This window comes from Coenobita brevimanus, chromosome 66, assembly GCF_032717465.1.
Source record: "Coenobita brevimanus isolate Jiangsu-jjx chromosome 66, ASM3271746v2, whole genome shotgun sequence".
Lineage (NCBI taxonomy): Eukaryota > Metazoa > Arthropoda > Malacostraca > Decapoda > Coenobitidae > Coenobita > Coenobita brevimanus.
The window spans coordinates 1,393,383-1,413,337 of NC_137019.1; the positions used below are offsets into that span (position 1 = coordinate 1,393,383).

General features: G+C 43.5%; 1 protein-coding gene across 1 annotated transcript in view; it reads left to right on the forward strand.

Annotated features, from left to right (window-relative positions):
* LOC145405247 (cotranscriptional regulator ARB2A homolog) overlaps window positions 1-16,399 on the forward strand; it is a 43,894-nt gene extending 27,495 nt beyond the window's left edge. The window contains exon 9 of the mRNA XM_080276666.1: window positions 15,994-16,399. Within this exon, the coding sequence (XP_080132792.1) occupies window positions 15,994-16,286 (293 nt within the window). The 3' untranslated portion in view covers window positions 16,287-16,399. The remainder of the gene's footprint in view (window positions 1-15,993) is intronic.
* The last annotated feature ends 3,556 nt before the right edge of the window (window positions 16,400-19,955 follow it).

Here is a 19,955-nt window from a genome sequence, read left to right on the forward strand (position 1 = left end):
TGACTCGAGGGTGGATGAATATAGGGTGATGGGATTAAATGAGAAATGAAGAAGGGGGGCTGAGCAGAGTGAGAAAAGGTATAGAGGTAGGGGAGGGGACGACTGGTTTGAGAGGATGGTGGGGTTTAGGATAGGGACAGAGTGGTGGCGCTAAGAATAGGATGAGGGAGAGAGGAAGGATCGTGGTGGGATGGTGGGGGTTGAGAGAGAGAGAGAGAGACAGAACACAGTGGACCAGAACGAGGTTATCTGTTTAGGGTGGAACTAATTAAATTAAAGATCTAACCAACGTCTATTAGAAAAGGATAGAAAAAATGATGGGAAGGATGATGAGAGAAGGAAGAAGACAAAGAGAGAGATGGAGACGGACAGAGACTGAGGGAAGGGTGAGTAGAGATGGGATAAAGAAATAAATGAGTAAAGAATAAGAAGAGAAGGAAGAGAGGAAAGAGAAACTGATGAAGGAATGAATGAGGAGAGACAGTTAAGAAAAGGATGGAGGGATGAGGAGAGAAAGTTAGAGATGGAAGGAGGGATGAGGAGAGAAGGTAGAGATAGAAGGAGGGATGAGGAGAGAGAGATGGAGGGATGGATGAGGAGAGAAAGTATGAGGCGTAAGGAGGGATGAGGAGAGAAAGGGATGGAGGGAGGGATAGTGAGAGAAATAGATGGAGGGAGGAATGATGAGATAAAGTAAGAGACGAAGGGTGGGATGGGGAGAGAGGCGAAGAGAAACAGATGAAGGGATAGATGTGGATAAAGATTTAGACATGGGGATAGGAATGAATAGAGAATGTGGAGGGAAGGATAAGGAGAGGAGGCAAAGGGATGAATGAGAAGAGAAAATGTAGGGTGGAGGGATGGATAAGGAGAGAAAGTAAGAGATGGAGGGAGGGATGAGGAGAGGATGTGGAGGGAAGGATGGAGGAAGGCGAGGCAGCTCTTCAAGTCAACAGCCCTTCAGAGGCGGCACAAGTCCTTCTGGCGGCTTCCGAGCGCTCTCTCTCTCTCTCTCTCTCTCTCTCTCTCTCATCCATCCATCCTTAGTCCTTCCCTGAATGGAAATACACCAAAAAATACATAAACCATTGCATACTTAATCCAACAGTAAGTGAAGAAAGAACAAATAATAAGAATGATTTTCCCTAGTCGAGGATATTGAGGATTTCCATTGAATATCTGTACGGAAAATATTGACTTGCCTTTTTTGGGTCGTGTTTGCTTTTTTGACGTTCCGGGCCTTTCTGTTCCTTGTGTGAAGGGGAGAGAGAGAGAGAGAGACTTGTAGGAAAAGTAAGAACACTGAGAAATAGATAAAAGGGGAAAAAAGAGGAAGAAAGGTGAAACGAGTATAAAAATGAGAGAAGGGAGGAAGGAATGAAAAGGAAACAGAGTGGAAATGAAAGAGTTTAGACTAGAATGGAAATTGGTGGAATTACAAGAGAGAGAGAGAAGGGGGGAGGAGGGGGGGACTGTGAGTGGGAGTGAGAGGGCTGAAGGAAGGCGAGTGAGGGGAAGGAAACAACAATGGATGGAGTGCGGTGGTGAAGGAGTCAAGGGCGAGGGTAATCCACGCTTATTGCCGTAATCTGGACTAATGCTGCCTTTGTTCCGGCCTTCCCTGCCCCTTCACCTCGAGGGCCACGTACCGCATCTGGCCCCTTACCACGCCAATTCGAGGCTTCGTCAGCTGAGAGGGAGGGGTACTTATTGGCAATGTTCTTGACCCATTAAGCGCGAGAACATCATTTTATATTATTCTAGTTAGCGGTAGTCGATCTTGTTTTGTTTAGAAGAGACACCTCGGAGACCTGTTTAGCACGAGAATGTCATTTTTTCTTTTGTTGTAGCTAGACGATCTTGTTCATTGCGAGACATATTCCACTGAAGGTGTTAGAAACTGCACTAATCCCTGTAGTCCAAGAACGACTTTTAAAGTACCGTATATATATATATATATATATATATATATATATATATATATATATATATATATGTGTGGTAATACTCCATCTTCACAGTGCAATCTGCGTGTATGAAAATTGGCTTAAATGGAAAATCCTTTGTTCCTAATCCGAGCGAGCCGCACGCTAGGTGACTCATAGTGCTGTATACTTTTGGATGACAGGGAAGAAAGTGGCGTGTATTGTTTTGGTACCTAGCTTAGCTTAACCTTTAACCCTCTGCATTATGGTTGCTTCTTTTTACAATTTATTCATGCCGTCTCCTTACGATTTCATTTAATGTCCAGGTAGCATCTCGCATTGAAGGGGTTGAAAACGATCTTCATTAATCTTTTCTAAGCTGAGTGGTATTCCCAGAGCTAAATATAAGCCTCGGGTGGCAACAATAAATAAATAAGTAGATAAATAAACAAAATGAACTAAAGACATCCTCAACCTAAAGGGCTTAATGATGTCCCAGTGAAGTTGGCAAAACAGCGTGTCCTTATAAATGTCACCTACTGTATAGAAATTATTGCAAAATGTAACTTGAACATCATGGTGTTGCTTCACGTAAACAAACCTCATCTGCATGTTTTCAAAATATTTGCAGAATTTCGTGTTCATTCATATATTCTTTCTGTCTGTCTGTCTGTCTGTCTGTCTGTCTCTCTCTCTCTCTCTCTCTCTCTCTCTCTCTCTCTCTCTCTCTCATTTTGTTCAGAGCAGCGATGGGAAGGAAAACTTGAGGTAACAAAAATTGTCCCTTCCCTTCCACCTCTGCACACCCTCACCCCAACCCCCACCTCCCCAGAACTGTTTCCTGACTCTCGTGCAGTGTCTCTAATCATTCTCTCTCCTGAAAAGAGAAGAAAAACTAATTGTTTTACTTTTACTTAATGATTAGTAAGTACTGCTGTCTGCTGTTCCTGTAATATTTCATTCAGGCCTTTTAGTCTGAAAGGTTTTGTTTGCATCTGTTACTCTGTACAGTTGATGGCTGGAGGGTGGAACAAGAGCCTGCTGCTTTGCTGTTCTTTTTTGTAATAAGAGTGCACATTCGATTTGTCTTTCATTTCCTCATTTTTTATTATTTTTCCTCCCCCTCCCTCTCTCTCTCTCTTTTTTTTTTTTTTTTCCTGCAACCCTCCCCCCCCCTCCCCAGCATGGTCTTAGCTGATCATTGGCAGGGAGGAGATAGACTCAGCCACATAATAGTTTCTCAGTCTGAACAGCATCCAAAATAATTCACATCTACTCCCTCCATCATTCTGCTCCCCGACTAACATATTCTTTCCCCTCTTTCCCCCGTATACCCACCTCATGTTTTGTCTCTCAGTCATTTACAGTACTTTCATCTCTCGTTTCCCTCCCTCCTCATTGTAGTCTGTTACTCCCCTACATCCCTGTCTTATTTACATCCCTTCATCCCCATTTAACTCAACCCTTTTTCCTCCATCTTTCTTTTACATTTCTTTTTCCTCTATGCGTATCCTCAATACACTTTCCCCCTATCTCATCTTTTACATCCCTATCTCTTCTGCCTCCGTCACTCTTCCACTTTTTGTTCCGCCTTTAACTCTGTCCCTGTCCATCCTATCACTTGAACCATCCTCCTCCCATTCTTCTTGCTATTCCCCTCTCTCCTCTTGTCTCTCCCCACTTTCTTCTTCTTTCCCCTCTCTTCTACCTTGTTACATCACTCTGTCTCCTGCTGTTTCACTTTCCCTCCATTTTTTTTTTTTTCATGTTTTGCCTGCCATTTTACTCCCTCCTTTCTTTTCATCTCTTCCTTCTTTCTCGCTCATTATTTCCCCTCATACTTTCCTTGTCACTCCTTTCTCTCATTCCTTCTTTCCGTCTTTCCTACCCTGCACCCTTTCCAGTATTTCTTTAGTACCTCCTTTCCTCCCTCTCCAACCTTCATCTTGCTCCTTCCTTCTTCTCTTCCTCCATCTTTCTTCCCTTCCTCTTTTCTCCTTTACTGCTATACATCCCCACTTTCTCCTTTACCTCTTATCCCTCCTTCTTTTCCCCTTTACCCTTTCCTTCCCTTCCTCTGTCGTGCTCTCTCTTTCCTCCTCTTTTCTTTCTCACATCTTTCTCTGTTCTCTCACCCATTACCTGGCGTCTTTTTCCCTCGCGTTTCATCCTGTCTCCCTTTTTCTTCTTCCTTCTCTTCTTTTCTCGGCCTTCTACTTCTCTCTTCCCTGTTTTTTCCTCTTAATTTTATCCCTCCCTCCTTTCCTCCTAATTATCTTGATCTTTTCCTCTCATTTCTATCTTCTTGCTTCCTCTCTGTCTTTCCCACCTGTCTCCTTTCTTTATTCCTTCTCATTGATTCCTTCTTTTTCGTCTCCCTACCTTTCGTGCACCTCTTTTCTTTCCCCTCCCCTCTTCCCTCTATTTTCATTTCTTCCCTCCATCCTCCTGTTCTTTCTCCCTTCCTGTCATCTCTTTTCTTTCCCATTCTTCCTTCTTCCTCCCTTACGTCCTTCTTCCTTCCACGTAACTCTTACTTTCTACATCCCTCCCACTCATCTTGTTTTCTCAAGCCTCCCTCTTTCCTCCTTTTCCTTTTCCTCTTTTCTCCTTCTTTTCCCTTCTTTCTTTTCCTTCCTACTTCCATCCTCTTTCTCTCTGTCCTTTTCTTCCTTCTCGCGCTTCTTTCTCTTCATCCCTCCCACCCACCTTTCTTCCTCTTTCTTTATCTCGTGCCCCCTCTTTTGTCTCCTTACCTAATTCCTCCCCTATTTCCATGTTCTGTGCTCCCCTCCCTCGCTATTGTCACTTGCTTCTCCCCCCAGCCCTACCACCTTTCTTTTTCTTCCGTCTTGTCCCCTTCTGCTTTAACTTCGTTCTTCATTTCTCTTCCTTTCACTCATTCCCTTTCCCTCATTGTCTGCTTCCCTCCCTCCTTTCTTCTCTGTCGCCTTCTCTCTTTTATTCCTTCTCGCTCTCCTCTTCCTCCCCTTTCTCCCGTCAAGCTCTCCTTCCCTCCTTCCTCTTCATTTCTCTCTCCTTCCCCCCTTCCATTCATTTTCCCATCTTGCCCACCCTCCATCCTTCCTCTCTTCTATTCCTTCTCTTTCTCTCTTTCTCTCCATTCTGCCGTCTCGCTCACCCCCTGTCCTTCCTCATTTCTTTTCCCTCGCCCTCCTTCCTTCTCCATTCTCCCGGCTCGCTCACCCTCCTTCCTTCCTCTTTACCTCCTTCCTCTTCTTTTCTCTCCCCCTCCGGCGCAGCTGATAATGGGTGTGGGTGCAGGAGGAGCCACATAATTATTCCTCAAAACGACTTCCAAAACAAATCCCGTCCGCCTCTGGGAACTTGGCAAATAAAAGTGAGGAAGACGACGATGTGAAGGCAGGGAGGGAAGGGAGGGAAGGAAGGGAGGAAGGGAGAAAGAGTTTGGAAGAGGGAGGAAGGAAGAGAGAAAAAGTAAGAGGGAGGGAGGGAGGAAGAGGGAGAGGGAGGAATGAGGAGAGGAAGAGTTAGGGAAAGGAAGGGATGTGGAGAGGGAGAGTTAGGGAATGAGAGGGATGAGGAGAGGAAAAAGTTAGGGAGAAGGAGGGAGGAAGAGAGAACGAGTTAGGGAGGGGGAGAGATGAAAATGAAAAGTCAGGGAGAGGGTGAGAACGGAAAGATGGATACATATTTGGAGGCGAGGAAGGAAAAGGGGGTAGGAGGGAGTGAGAAAGGAAGAGGAGGTATAGAGAAAGGAAAAGGGGGCGGAGGGAAAGAGGAAGGAAGAGGGTAGAGGAAAGAAAAGGAGGAGGAGGGAGAGAGAAAGAAAGTGGAGGTATTGAGGAAGGAAAAGAAGGCTAAGAAGGAATAGATGATGAAGGGTTGCTTTAAATTGCAATGGAAACAAATGGGGAGAAGGGTGATGGGGAGAGAAGAAGGTGGGTTGGAAAGGAGAGGAGGGAGAGAGGAAGAGAAAGGGGAAGTAGGAGGAAGAGAGAAAAAGGAATTCCTGGAAAAAGCAAAGGAAACAAAAGTGAGGAAGACAATGATGGGAAGGTGGGAAAGGAGAGAGAGAGAGAACACAGGATATAATATAGAAAAATGGGAGGCTGGCAGGAAGTCAGTATGAAAGAAGCTAGGAAGAGTGGACGGAAGAAAAGCTAAGACCGAGTTCTAGTAAGGGTGCAGCTTGAGTGAATGCTAGTAAATGTCGTTGATATTTACTGTCATTTTCGTGGTCTTTGTTACGGATAATATAATTGTAAGCTATCTGTAAAAGTAAGAATTAACTCAGGATATACTGGAGGGGTTTACAAATACACATTTACGGCCAATAGTTCTTTGAAACTGTCTGGAACATGTCAGAGTATAGTGAAGTCTTGGCTGAAGTAACTCTGTATATTCAGGAGTTTTGGCTGGGTTGGTATATCATATTAATTATAAATCCCAAGCGTGTAGAATTATTTTTGAACGTAACTTTACTTAACCCTTTTATAACTTAAAGAAGAGAGGAGAGGGAAAGAAGAGAAAGAATAAAAGGTGAAGGAAAAGGAGCTTGGAGAATAGAGGAAGGTGAAGGAGGAGGAAGAATAAAGTGTGAAGGTGAAGAAACTACCAGAACAGAAATGGAAGGCGAAGGAAGAGAGAGTACAGTGTGAGGGAGAAGGAACTTGGAGACGAGAAGAGAAAAGGGTGACGGAAGAGGAGGAGTAAAATGTAAGGGAGAAGGAGCTTGGATACGAGAAGAGAAAAGGGTGGAGGAAGAGTAAAGTGTGAGGGAGAAGGAACTTGGAGAATAGAGAAGGAGGTAGAAGGAAGCAAAAGAATAAAGTGTGAGGGAGATGGAACAAGAATAAAATGTGAAAAAGAGTAGAAAGCCAGGAAGATGAAAATAGAAGAACAGAGAAGAAAGAGAGGGAATGGGAAGCGTAAATGAAGGATGAAGAAGGGAGAAGAAAATAGAGAGAGAGAGAGGAGGAGGAAGAAGAAGGAGAAGAGTATAAGAACGAAGGCAAAGGATCTATGAGAAAAAAGAAGAGGAGGAAGAAGAACGAAGAGTTTAAAAACAAGGCAGAGTGAAAGAAGTTAAGACTGTGGAGAAAGAGTTCGAGCGTGATGAAAGGAAAGGGAAGAATTAATCCGTAGGACAGCACAGATTCCATGCAGCTGTGTTCTCGAAATTAAGGATTGTAGATAGATAGATAGATAGGTAGGTAGGTAGGTAGAGAGAGAGAGAGAGAGAGAGAGAAAGGTGTGGAAAACAATGAAAAACAATAGAAAAGGGAACTGGAAAAAATGTGAGAAGGGAGGAAGGGTTATGGAAAACAGAATAAGAATGGGAGACCGAGGGGAGTGAGGGAACGGGATGTGGGGAGGGGGAAAAAGAGGGGGCGGGAGAAAAGTGAGAGGGATATGAGAATGTGAAGAACAGAAATGGAGAGAGAAGGGGAGAAGGAAAAGGGGAGAGGAGAGACACACACACAAGGAGGAAAGGACAGCAAAGACTGATAGAGAGAGGGAGAATGAGGGAAGTGAGAAAAGGTTGGTAAAAGAGTAGGAAAGGGGAGAAAAAGAGGGGAAGGGAGAGGAGCGTACGGTAAGGAAGTAAAGAATGAGAGAGAGAAAAGGTGAGGAATGGGAAAGGGGTATGAGGGAAGTGGTTGAGGGTAAAGAGAGGGTTATAGAGTGAGGGGTTATGAGAGAAGGGGTTGGGGGAAAGGGGTATAATGGAATAAGAAGAGAGAAATAGAAGAGTGAAAGGAAAGAGAGGGGGTTGATGAGAGAGAGGAAAGAAGGTTGAGGAGTGACGGGAGAGAAGGCATTGAGGAGCGAAGAGAAAATTGGTTGAGGAGTGAGGGGAAAGAAAGGCTTGTGGGGTGAGGAGAGGAGGAGCTGAGGGGAGAGCGGGGTGTGAGGGAAAGAAGATAAGGAGAGAGGGGTTTGAGGAGAGAGAGAATGTGAGGAGAGAAAGGGTATGAAGGGGTTTAGGGTACGGCTTGTAAGTAGAGGGAATATGAGAATAGGGAAGAGGTGAGGGGGGAGGGTGTAGGGGGAGAGGGGCATGAGAAAAGGGTAGAGGTGAGGGAGGGGGTGTAAAGAGAGGAGGTATAGGGGTAGAGAGAATTGTGGTGTAAAGGGAGGAGGTATAGGGGTAGAGAGAATTGTGGTGTAAAGGGAGGAGGTATAGGGGTAGAGAGAATTGTGGTGTAAAGGGAGGAGGTATAGGGGTAGAGAGAATTGTGGGGTGCGGAAGTGTGCGACATTTACTCCCCCCAGCGCCGCGGCACCACACCGGAGATGGCGGCTGCACTTTTGTCTCAGCTGCAGTTTTACCCAAGGGGGGCTGGTCCGCAGTCTGCCCTTCCCTCACCCTCCCGTCCTTCTCTTCCCTTCCCTTCCCTTCCCCCATTTTTTTAACGTTTTCCTTTCCTCCTGTCCTCATCTTTTTCTTCTCCCTTCGCGTTTCCTTCTTTTTCACCCTTTCTTCCCGTCGTGAATCTTTCCCCCTATTTTCCTTCTTTCCCTTCTCGAGTTCTCTCTCTTCTCTCTCTCCCTAGCGTAATTATCTTCATATGATCTTGCTTCCTCATTTTTCTTTCATTTCTTCCCTTCACCTGCCGGGCTTTCCTTCTGTTTACATGTTTTACGGTGTCTGTATCACTCTTCTCTTTTTATGCTACCATGACCTCTTCCTTCCCGTGGTTTGCCTCTCACCATACAACTCTTCCCTCCGTTTATAATGCCCCTGTCTTGCATCTACGTTGCTTTTCCCCCGCCACTTTTCTTCCTCTTGGGCTTCCAACTCTTGTTATATTCTGCGTAGGTTCATTAAAGTTCCCGTCTACTTTCTTCTCTTTTATTCCATTTTCCCTCTTTTTCCCATAGTTAACAATCCCTCTTCCTTCTCCTCCCTCGAATCAACCTTAACTCTTCTAATATTTTCCTTACCATCATTTTGAACTCTCTCTTTCCCTTCTTTTAATGTTTTCCCTTCCCTTCATCTTCATTCCCTTCTTTTCCTGTTTCTCAGTCCTTTTTTTCTTTCTTTCCACTTCCCTTTCCCTCCATTGGAACTTTTTTTTTTCTTCTCAATCCCATTTCTCTCTTCAGTCCCCTTCCCTTCATTCTGCCCCAATCCCTTCATCTCTATCTCTATCTTTCCCTTTTTTTTTTTCTTTATTTCTCCAGTCTTATACCTCGTACGTTTTCGGTCCCATTTCAGTTCCCGTTTCACCCATTCCCTTCCATAACCAGTCTTTTCTCTTCACATCTCCCTGTACCCCTTTATTTAGGCCGATTTTCCTTCTCACTTACCTTTTCATTTCCTTCCGTTTATTTTTGTTTTTTCTCCCCTTTTTAGCCCCATTTCCTTCAGCCAAAGTACATTAAAATGGGTTCAGCAGTGATATTGTCTTCGTGTTTGGTGGTGGTCCCGCAGAGTTAAAGCAAGTGAATTGCATGGTTTTGTGTGTGTGTGATATGGTAGTGGGACATTGAGTCAGTGTTTCTTTATACACACACACACACACACACACACACACACACACACACACACACACACACACACACACACACACACACACAAGCATCCTCTGTTTGATAGGTTGTGGTGTGTGTGAGAGAGAGAGAGAGAGAGAGAGAGAGAGAGAGAGAGAGGCGCACTAAGACACACACCTGCCTCCTGTTGGTGCCAAAGAGTGCCGCACCTGACCACAAGTAGGTAGTATATTGGCACCGGGGGATTTGCATGTCTGAGGGGATACTCTGGTCACGGGGGTAGGAATGTGTGTGTGTGTGTGTGTGTGTGTGTGTGTGTGTGTGTGTGTGTGTGTGTGTGTGTGTGTGTGTGTGTGTGTGTGTTGTGAAGGTTTTCGAGAGTGAAGAGTGAAGCATGGTATTGGACAGTGCAGGGTTAGTGAGAGGCTTCGTGGAGTTTGGTGACTGGTACAGTTTATCTGGGTAAAGTTAAGAAGGTGAATTAGTAAGGGAAGGAGCTGGATCTGTTAAGGTGGTGGACCAATGAACTCCTGGGCTTATGAAGTGAGAAGAGAAAGAATGTGAAGTGACGTGTGAGGGAGTTAAGAGTAAACTTAGCATTATAAAAGATTGGCATGGACAGAAAGTAAGCTTAGTAACGGCTTGTTAAAGACGATATGAGGTGAAAATCTTGAACTTAATGTTAAACTAATCTCGTCTGTTATTTGATAATGTGAGTTCATATACGTCGGTTTGATTACTGTTGTGAAAATCATGACAGAACTGTTTATCGGGTGTTATCCAACGTTAGAAAGGACCCATTGGAGCCAGGCCCTCCTGAATTATCACTAAGAAGAATGAAATGAATACTGCTAGATTCCGCTGAGGTATTGCATCTAGTGCTGCAAGCCATTTCGAAGCTGTTGAGTACTGAGTTCTTGTCATCCAGAGATATGTAAGCAGCCCATACACGAAGTGAGTTTAGTTGTGAGAGAGCTGTGTCACCTGTGTGTGTCGGGGGTGAGGGGAGGGACCGGACTAGGGTGTTTACCTTTGATAGCGGCAACATTTATTAGGCTCACACATCTGTAAGAGGATCACACACCTGCCTCGGATTACACTATTGGGCTGCTGATGCTGTTTATACACGTGCAGCCTCCCCACCATTCCCTCCCTCTTCTTCGCTCCCTTCCCCTCCCTCTTCTTCGCTCCTTTCCCCTCCCTTCATCTCTCCTCCCTTTCCTTCCCATTCCCTAATCTCTGTCAGACTACACCAGAGAGAGAGAGAGAATTTTCAACTATCATTTACAATAACACTTTGCCATGTGATTTTACGACTGTCTCACCAAATTATGAATACGAGTACACCAATAAGTAGTAAAAATTGTAGTATTGTACCGGTAGTTACATTCGCTGTTTACTCCACTTCGGTCACCTTAGCCTGGTGGAAGTTTTCGTCCTTTTGCAGTTTATTTCGCGTATCTCAGTGGCAGAGTATGGCAATATTACGGCTCCACATCCATTCCATAGCACTTTTTCATGAATGACATCACAGTCTAATGATAAAATTTATTGTAACAGATCAGAATTCAAGTTGGAAATCGGCAATTATAGGCCAGAATAAAATGGACAGAGTATAGTGGCAGCTGTAAGGTTATAAGTTTTCTTTCCTGCCGTCTTGTGTCTTTCTTTCTGCTTCATATATACCCTGTTTTCTTTAGTATTCTTGTTTTGTGTTACAATTTTTCCATTTCTGATTCCATTTTCTCCATTGTTTCCTGTTATTGTTTCCAAACCCATTTCCCGTTTTCATTGTTTTCTCTTTATAATTCTTCATCAGTCTTATCTTTTCTGCTTCAGTCACTGTTTTTATAATATTGTTCCCTTTCTCACTAGCCTCACGTTTTCCCGTGCGTTTCGCCATTTTTATTTTATCGTGTTTGTACTTTTTCCCCATTTTTTTTTTTAACTTCCGTCTGTTGCTCCCTCTTCCACGTCTTCTACCGTCTCATCTCATAATTGAAGTGGTCTCTGATTCCCTCCCTCCCCCCTTCTCCCTCGGCTCCCTTTCTCCTGTTATTTTGACAGCCAGACTCCCTCTCTCTCTCTCTCTCTCTCTCTCTCTCTCTCTGTTTCCGTGAAGGTTAAGTCCATTTATAGTAATACCTGCACTTTCTCATCTTCATCACAACCTCGTTTCCTGAAAAAAAAAGTTTCCATATGGGTTTTAGTCGTGGCGGTCAGAGTGGTGCTTCTCACGATCCCGGGGAAGCTTATATAGCCAGAGGTTATGGAGAATGGGAGAAAGCCCTATGTTGCGTTTTCCTTTATTTATGTTCAGTTAATCTTCCGTTAATTCAATATAGGCTTGCTAGGATGCCGACTGTTTAGCGCTTTGACTGCTACAACTTCTGTCGACTTCGCATATTTGGCAGGTGTTAGTTTAAATAAAATTCTTGGTGTACATTAACAGAAAACAGTAATAAAATTCTTGGTGTACATTAACAGAAAACAGTGTTACTTAGTTTTTGAAGCCGTTGAATGCCTGGATTTCTCTCATATGAATAAATTAATCTAGTATTAGCTTGAATAAAACACCCATGTGCACCAGCCAAAGCAAGTGGGTTGAGGGGCCCTGTTGCCCGTGTATGCAGATTGTATGTAATTGCTGTGTTTTGCTCACGGATTTCCAGTAGTCACTACCTCCTCGGTTCCTCTTTGCTATTCGTTAAGTGTTTGTTCGTTGAGTGGGCTTAGGCACATTTATCATCAATATTGCGTCGTTCTTTCTAAGATGGAGAAATTGACTGACGGATGGACAGGCATAGCTGCTATAGAAAATCCCATTCTGACTCAACACCAACTTAATTTTTTCTGACTACCACAAAAAAAAAAAAAAAAAGTTTTTCTGGCTCCCACAAAATGACTCTATTCATTTGTACCGAAACAGTGAAATCCCTTGATATGAAGAGATTACAGTACTGTACATAAGATTAAGGCCAGACTACTGTGCTGGGACCAAAACATCTGTGTGGTCAGTGTGTATATAGCCTGTGTAACACACACACACACACACACACACACACACACACACACACACACACACACACACACACACACACACACACACACACACAAAGCACTAAGGTGTGTGTGTTTGGGGGGGGTGTAAGTTGTTAAATGTTTAATAGGGTAATAATAGTAATCAGTACTTATAGGAAAAAGGAAAAAAGTTTATTGTCTTTTACCTGTGAAGCTGCTTTTCACGACCTATCACGAAGCTTGTTAGCTCTCAAGCACAGCGCTTCTTTTGCCGGCGAGAAGAAGGAGGAAGATGGTGATTTAATGATCGTCGAGATGTTATTTAGAAAAGTTTATTAGAATTAGGTTTATAGATGGGGGGAATATATATATAGATACATAATCTTGGAAGGATGTAAAGATATCTGCAGCGACGGACTGACATCTCCAAATTAATGGACCCTGAATTGGGTTCACTCTTATTTTTTTCTTAGAGGGAACAAATTTTGCGAGCTTCTAACCTTGGGTTTTCTCTTCCTTGCGTAAAAGAAGATGGTTAACACATTGCCTCCTGTGTCTAGCCCACAGCTGAATGAAATCGTTTGGAGTTTGCTGAAATTAAGGTCTAAATTTGGTGCGACAGTAAGAGGGTTAAATAGATATAAAACGTGAGCTGTGGTACGAGGAGATAATAGTTTCTTCGCTACGGCAAGACAGTGTTCTTTCGAACAAGAGGTACGGCAGGTAACGCAGATAAAGCAGCTGTTTCACACATTTCAAGGACGATACATAAATGAACTGGTTTTGTTTGGGGGTATTGTGTTTAATATTTTCACTTTTTGGTATTGATTCCCCTCCTATTTCTTTTTCATGTTCTCTTGCGTCCCTTCAATCCCTGTCTTTCTCATCCGACCCTTCTGTTCTCATATCCTTTATAGTTCCCCCCAGTCCTCCAATCTCTTCCCGTATTCCAACTCGCTAAGTTCCTTAGCCCCCTAGTCCTCTAACCTTTTCAAGTCCTCCAAGCCTTCTCTTTTCCCCATGTCTCTTCCCCCCCCCCCTTCTTTCCCAAACTCTCTTGCACACGTTCATATCCATCCGCTCCCCTCTGTGCCATTCAGCCTACCCAACCTCCTCAGTCCCCAAACCCCTTCATTCCCCCCAGCTTCCTCCATCATGCCGTTTTCCCTTGTTTTTACAATACTCCACTTTTCCCCATTCCTTTCCAGTTCACTTCCCCGTCTCTCCATGGCCCTCATCCCTCTTCTTGTTCCCCTCTCCAGTGCCCCCTCCTCCTCCTCTTCCCTCCAACCTCGCTATCAGTGGACCCAGACCCGACGGCCGGTCACGCTGTTGGGGATTAGCGGATTAGGCCAGGATTACCGCCCACGCCTCACTGCCTAATTACTGGTTCTCTTTGGCTCCTGAGGTGCTGTGGCTCTTGCGATGTGACTGGCTCTTGAAGTGTTATGGCTGTGTGGCATGAGATGGTGTGTCTGTATGACTCTTGATGTGGTATGGTTGTGTGGTATGGCTCTTGAATTGGTGTGGTTGTGTGGCCCTTGAGGTGGTGTGGCTCATGAGTTGTTGTGGTTGTGTTGCTCTTGTGGTGGTGTGGCTATGTGGGTCTTGAAGTGTTGATGCTCTTGAGGTAGTTTGACTGTACAGCTCCTAAGATGGTACGGTTCACGAGGTGCTATGGTGTCTGTGGTGGTGTGGCTGTGTGGCTCTGGAGATGGTGTGGGATGTGAGATAGTGTGATTTTGTGTAGCTCTTGAGATGATACGGCTCCATGTTTTTGAAGCAAACTGAATTTGTCAGTAATAACTACAGCGACAAGAACAATAAAGACGACAGGAATAACAACAATAATAAGAACAATATTAATATAATAATGCCAAGAGTTTCTTAAGTCGAGCACATTCACAAAAGTGTTACTGTTATGATTAATGTAATATCGAAGTAGTGTATGCTGAAGGCAAGTTGAATGAAACTGTTAGTTGAAGTAGTAGTAGTAGTAGTAGTAAGAGTGGTGGAACCCGTAACTGTAGAAATATTGATAAAGTCATTAGAGTACTAGAAGTAATAGCAGAAGCTTACGTTTGTAATGTGTAGGTATAGCAGCAGCAGCAGTAGTAGCAGTACAGTAGCAACGGGGTTTATTAGAAATATCCACGGTGCACAAACTGAAGGTTGTCAAATATGAACGCGAACGGGACTGAACATGGTACAGTGGGGTGTACAGTGCCTAAAAAAAGTATCCGAACAACTTTGTTGTAAACAAACCGAAAAATCAACGATGTGATCTGAAACACGACTGAGACCTTGTGACACATGTTGGTAGCCCTGAAGATCCCAGTTGCCATGTGACATTTATGGTACGTGGTATCATAGGCATGTCCTACAGTTGTGACGCATCAATGCTATAATAAATACTTATGTGTTATTATTATAGAGGTGAACGTATGGTATCACAGCTGTCTACCCCAAGTGAGGATACTTTTTTTTTTTTTTAAGGCATTGTACGGGGGTGTAAGCAGCGGGGTAGAGAGCGAAGAAGGTGGGGGTGGTTGATGCAGGCCAGAGGAGAGTGGGAGGAGTGGGAAAAGTTGGAGAGAGAATAATAACACGGGACAGCAGAGTGTGTTTACCCTGAGCTGTCTAGTGCTGTTCCTGTTCTCCCGTGGCGCGGACTTTGCTTGCAGACCCTACTTGCCTCACCAGCTATGGTCTCCGAGGGGTTCTTATAATGAACTCAAAACATGGCTATTGTTAGGGTACTTGTGTCATGCTAACTCACCCTTTCTGTTTGTGTTTTTTAACCTCATTCACGGCCCCCTACTCATTAACGTGTGCGCATCCCTTGGCGCAGGTGTTGGGGAAGGCACTAGGATAAAGTTTGTATGGTGACGAATGAAGGGAAATATTACATGATCATAGAGAACCTGGAAGACAAAAATGGAGATAATGCTTGAGTCTGCATGAGGGAAGTATCAGGAGATCGCTAGGAAGATTTCTAAAGGCCTAAATGAGAAGCACTGATAAAAATAAAGAAGAAAAAATTGAATATGAAACTGACTGGACGCATTCATCTATGCGTGCGCTGCGCCAATGAAGCTGTGTGAGCCAAATATTCGTCTGTAGAATATTGATATGTTTGGGAGCGTTAGTTTGGATTTGTCTCATGGTGCCTTGTCATTTGATGGCGTTGATGTGTTCTTCTTGTACTGGCTAGTGTTCAGTCTTATATGCCGTTTATATGTTCTCTCTCTCTTTCTCTCTCTCTCTCTCATTTTGCCATCCAGATAAGTTGATGGTCAGTAATTGTAATGTTACTTAAAGAGTACTTTGTTACTACTTTCAGTCTTCAATTACATATCTGGCAGTCTTTCATCCTCCTGTACAGACTAAAGTTTGATGCTCTGGAGGCTTTATTGTTCAGTACTGTTTACTTTATGACTAGGGAATAGCAGTATTTTTTTTCCCCCTTCAATATCAAGCTTTGTATAACTGTGTAAATCTCTCTCTCTCTCTCTCTCTCTCTCTCTCTCTCTCTCTTTCCTAATGTCCTCGGTGTGATTCTTAGGGGTGAAGGTCCATGAGCTGACGTCCTGGGCCAGCATCTCCAGTATTTTCAAATTCATTCACCGGAAACTGGAGGAGGTGACAGGTTCAGACGCCGAAAGAGATGTGGACACCAACTCAGAAATGGACACCGGCAGAGAGGGAGAGGCCAACGATATGGATTCTGATGCGGGTAGCAGGGACGTTACAGCTGCTACAGGAAAAGGGGGCTACGGTGGCCACGATATAAGTGATGAAGAGGGCGACGCAGACAAAGGAAAGGATGGCTCCAAGAAAATGAAAACGACAGAGTAGATGGGTGCTGACAGCGTGAGGGTGGAAGTCGAGGAGAAAGGTTATGATAAAAGGGCAACTGGTAATAGTTTAAATGGAAAGAGAGGCGGAAGGATAGCGTGTGGTGATGATAGGAGGGCTGTGATGGTCAGCAGAGTTGGAGGGAGATATGTTTCGGAATGGGCATAGTAATCTGCGTGTTGCAGGTTTAGAATCTGTGTATGTAAGGTAAGTGTTACTGGGACGGAAACTGTGTTTTAACGATAGTGCTTTGCCATAAGTTAGTCGTCGTGACATGGAAACATTCGTAGTTGCCAATAGATTACTTCTGTATGAGATTCCTCCAGTCTCAGAAGATGCAACAGGCAAATATTATCCAAGCAGGTGACAGCTTTTCACTCATCGTCTCCATCTGTTGGCACGCAAGTAATACACAATCCTAGGAAGCTTACAACAGGCAGTTCCGCAAAACCTGGGTACAACTCCGTTGTACACACAAGAAGTGTAAAAGAAAACAAATGAGATGATGATGCACATGAGGATGGTCAGAGAAAGGCACCAGTGTTATATGGAATGGTTTTTTTCATGGAAGTTAATATGTCAAGGATGGTTTTGGATTTGTAGGAAGGGGATGAAGGGAGAAGCAATGCTGGAGATGATGATGATGGTGAATGCAGATAGTGGTAAATGTTTCTGTAGGAAGACGTTGATAATAGAATAACAGAGGATGGCAAAAACACGGGATGTGCATAGGGAGTGATAAGGATGATAATATAAAAAGACGATCAGGAAGAACATGTTAGAGGGTAAGTATAAATATAAGAGCCGCTGCACATCCATTTCTTTTCAGTGTGTCACTAGTTACCTGCATTATTATACTGCAGAGTACTGGTTGCTTTTTACCTGAAGAATTAGATTCTCTTTTTTTTTATGTTTTTATTTCAGAAATTTACGTGTTGATTCGCACAGATAATTTAAGTTGTGACAAGGTATGTTGTTATGAATAGAATGTTATTGTCCGTTTGATGGAATTACCATAATAATCCTCTGTTTCAGATAAAATTTCAAGTAGTCACGAAATATGAATTGTCCGGAAGACAAAGATCAGAAGTTTAGATTTCTATCTATCCATATACCTAGGCTGCTTCCCCCAAGGAAAGGGAGGTAGCCGAGACAGGACGACACACTCCCCATTTACTCATCCATTCAAACACATTCATTCGCATCTTAGCCCCAAAGGGAAGAACGGACAGATCCTCACCGCACCACACCGCACAAGGGTCAACTGCACAATGCAATCAGTGACATCCGCAGCAGGGCCCGACAGCAGAACTGGTTTACCCCTGCCACATCATTAACAGACCCGTCCCTTACCCGCACCTGACCTGACTAGCTGATCAGACCAAATGCGGGAGAATATCCCCTCAAGGCTGCGTCATCACTTACTCATTCACAATTTCTCTCCATTTATTTCTGTCACGCACAGCCACTCTTCCTTGCTCAACAGACATCCCTCTCGCATCCAACGCTCTCTTCACACTGTCCATCAGTTTGAGCGCCACGTGTGGGTGGAGCAATGTCACCCGATAGTTAGCTTTTCACGTCCACTCTTTCCACATCCTTGTTAATCTAGCAGTTTGATAAAGCCTCTGTAATCCATGTCTCTAATTCCGGTAATGTCCCCAGCAAAGGAGGAACACGGACATTGACCTTAATGAACCAACACAGGAAGAAATCCGCATGCGAAAGCTCTGGTGATCTCTAGGCTAGTAGCCTACTTCTTATGGACACCCAAGCTTCATCAGCAGCAGCCTGTTGGTGCATTGCATGACGAAAACCTGTCCCATTTTTCTTCAATCTAACATTTTGACTGCTATCCGGTTTCATCCAACCTCAGCAAATATTTGATTTTCATTTCTGCAGCATGTTCTCTGTCTTCCTCTCACTCAATCTCTGAGTTGCCACTCATTTACTTTGGTTGTTTATCTGTTACTTGTTCCACAAAGGACGTGACCTGCCGACATCTACTTGTGACTTTTAATTATAGAGTTTATATTCTCTACCTTCTTTGTTCCCATGTCAAAGCAGTTCTCATTTTATCACTCCATGTGACATCAGACATCATCCTTTCCATTCTTCTCTGAACACATATGCCCGTAAGTTTAAGATTTAAGGCGTTTGCTGGACCACGTTTCTGAGATCCATAAGTTAGAATAGGAAGGACGGACTGATGAAATAACCGCCTTCTTTGGCACGAAAGCAGTCTCTTATCCTTGGTGCACTGTAGTTACTTAGTTTATAAAGCTGTCCATTACATTCCTGTGTGCTTGATATCAGTCATGCGCTAGAACTGTCTGATTACCCTGCCTGTAGGTGTATGTTTTTTTTTTTTTTCAACACTGCCTTTTTGCACGAGCACCACATTCCAGTTACACACACACACACACACACACACACACACACACACACACGCTGCACATGAATTAATTGATTATTGAACCGGTGACATCATTTGCGTTTAGTGCATGTGACATGGACGATATATTTTAATGTCACCGAACACCCAAAGCAAGAAGAAAAAAAAAGTGCATCGTCAGTATGTTACTGTGCGTTTGTTATAAATGGGTTATAGTCAGTCATGACATTACAAATACGGTAGAGAGTGTAGGATGGATTACACGTGTGAGCTGCATTGCCAACCAGTGTCATCGTGTAGGTTCTGCCACACAGCTGCGAGCAAGTGTTAAATCACGCATTAATTACTGAAGAAAGTGAGGAGCGGATGTGCTGCAAGTATTTAGTTCAAGTAGATTATGCTTTATACGTATTTTGGTGTTTTTGAGAGTATTTTTTTAATGAAAGGAATTTTTTACATATAGGAAAGAAAAAAACGAACAGTCATTGTAATAAGCAATAATATGATTTGGAAGCATCTGCAGCTTGCCAAATCAGCTGGATTCAGCTGCAGTGGAAATATGCTTTGCCGCTGGAGGTGTATAATGTATGCAAAAGACAACGAGAGTTCAAAGCGAAGTAATGTCCAGTTGATAATGGTTGGAGAAATTTTGCATTATAATTTGCTGTAAAAGCTGGTTAGGTTTTTTGTTATATATTTTTTCAGTAACAACCAAAAAGTAGTCGCAGTGAAAAAAAAAAAAAAAACGCTCTTGACCAATTAAGCGTAGCGGAATATATTCTCTAAATTGCCATGTTAGCATACCCTGTGGTATCTCAAGACATTTTGTGGTGTTGGTGTATTTGTACATCAGACCAGTTTTCATGGCTATGGTCAATGAACACCAAGTATGCAGTACACTACAGTGGTTAAAAGCAAATAATGGAACATCATTGAACCCATTCCCGTAATTTCAGATGTTCAATCGGAGTTCTACTTGTTCTCTACTAGAGGATATTCAAGTTGACATTGGTTGCGCTGGCCTATGTGAATGAATTTGATTGTCCTTTCTGACGATCCTGCAGTCGTTAGTCACAGTGCACGTGACGTCGTTTAGTGCCTATGCGTATAGCATAGTTTGTGGTACCGTTTCTGGCTGTGTTGGTGAGCTTGTGGAGCTCCACCTCACCTTGCTGCGCTTAGCAGAAATATTTTAAGTGTAGTAGTAACTGAAATTATTTTAGCTGTAACAGCAAATCACGTCCTGTTATTTTCCATAGTGACAGTGATCCAGC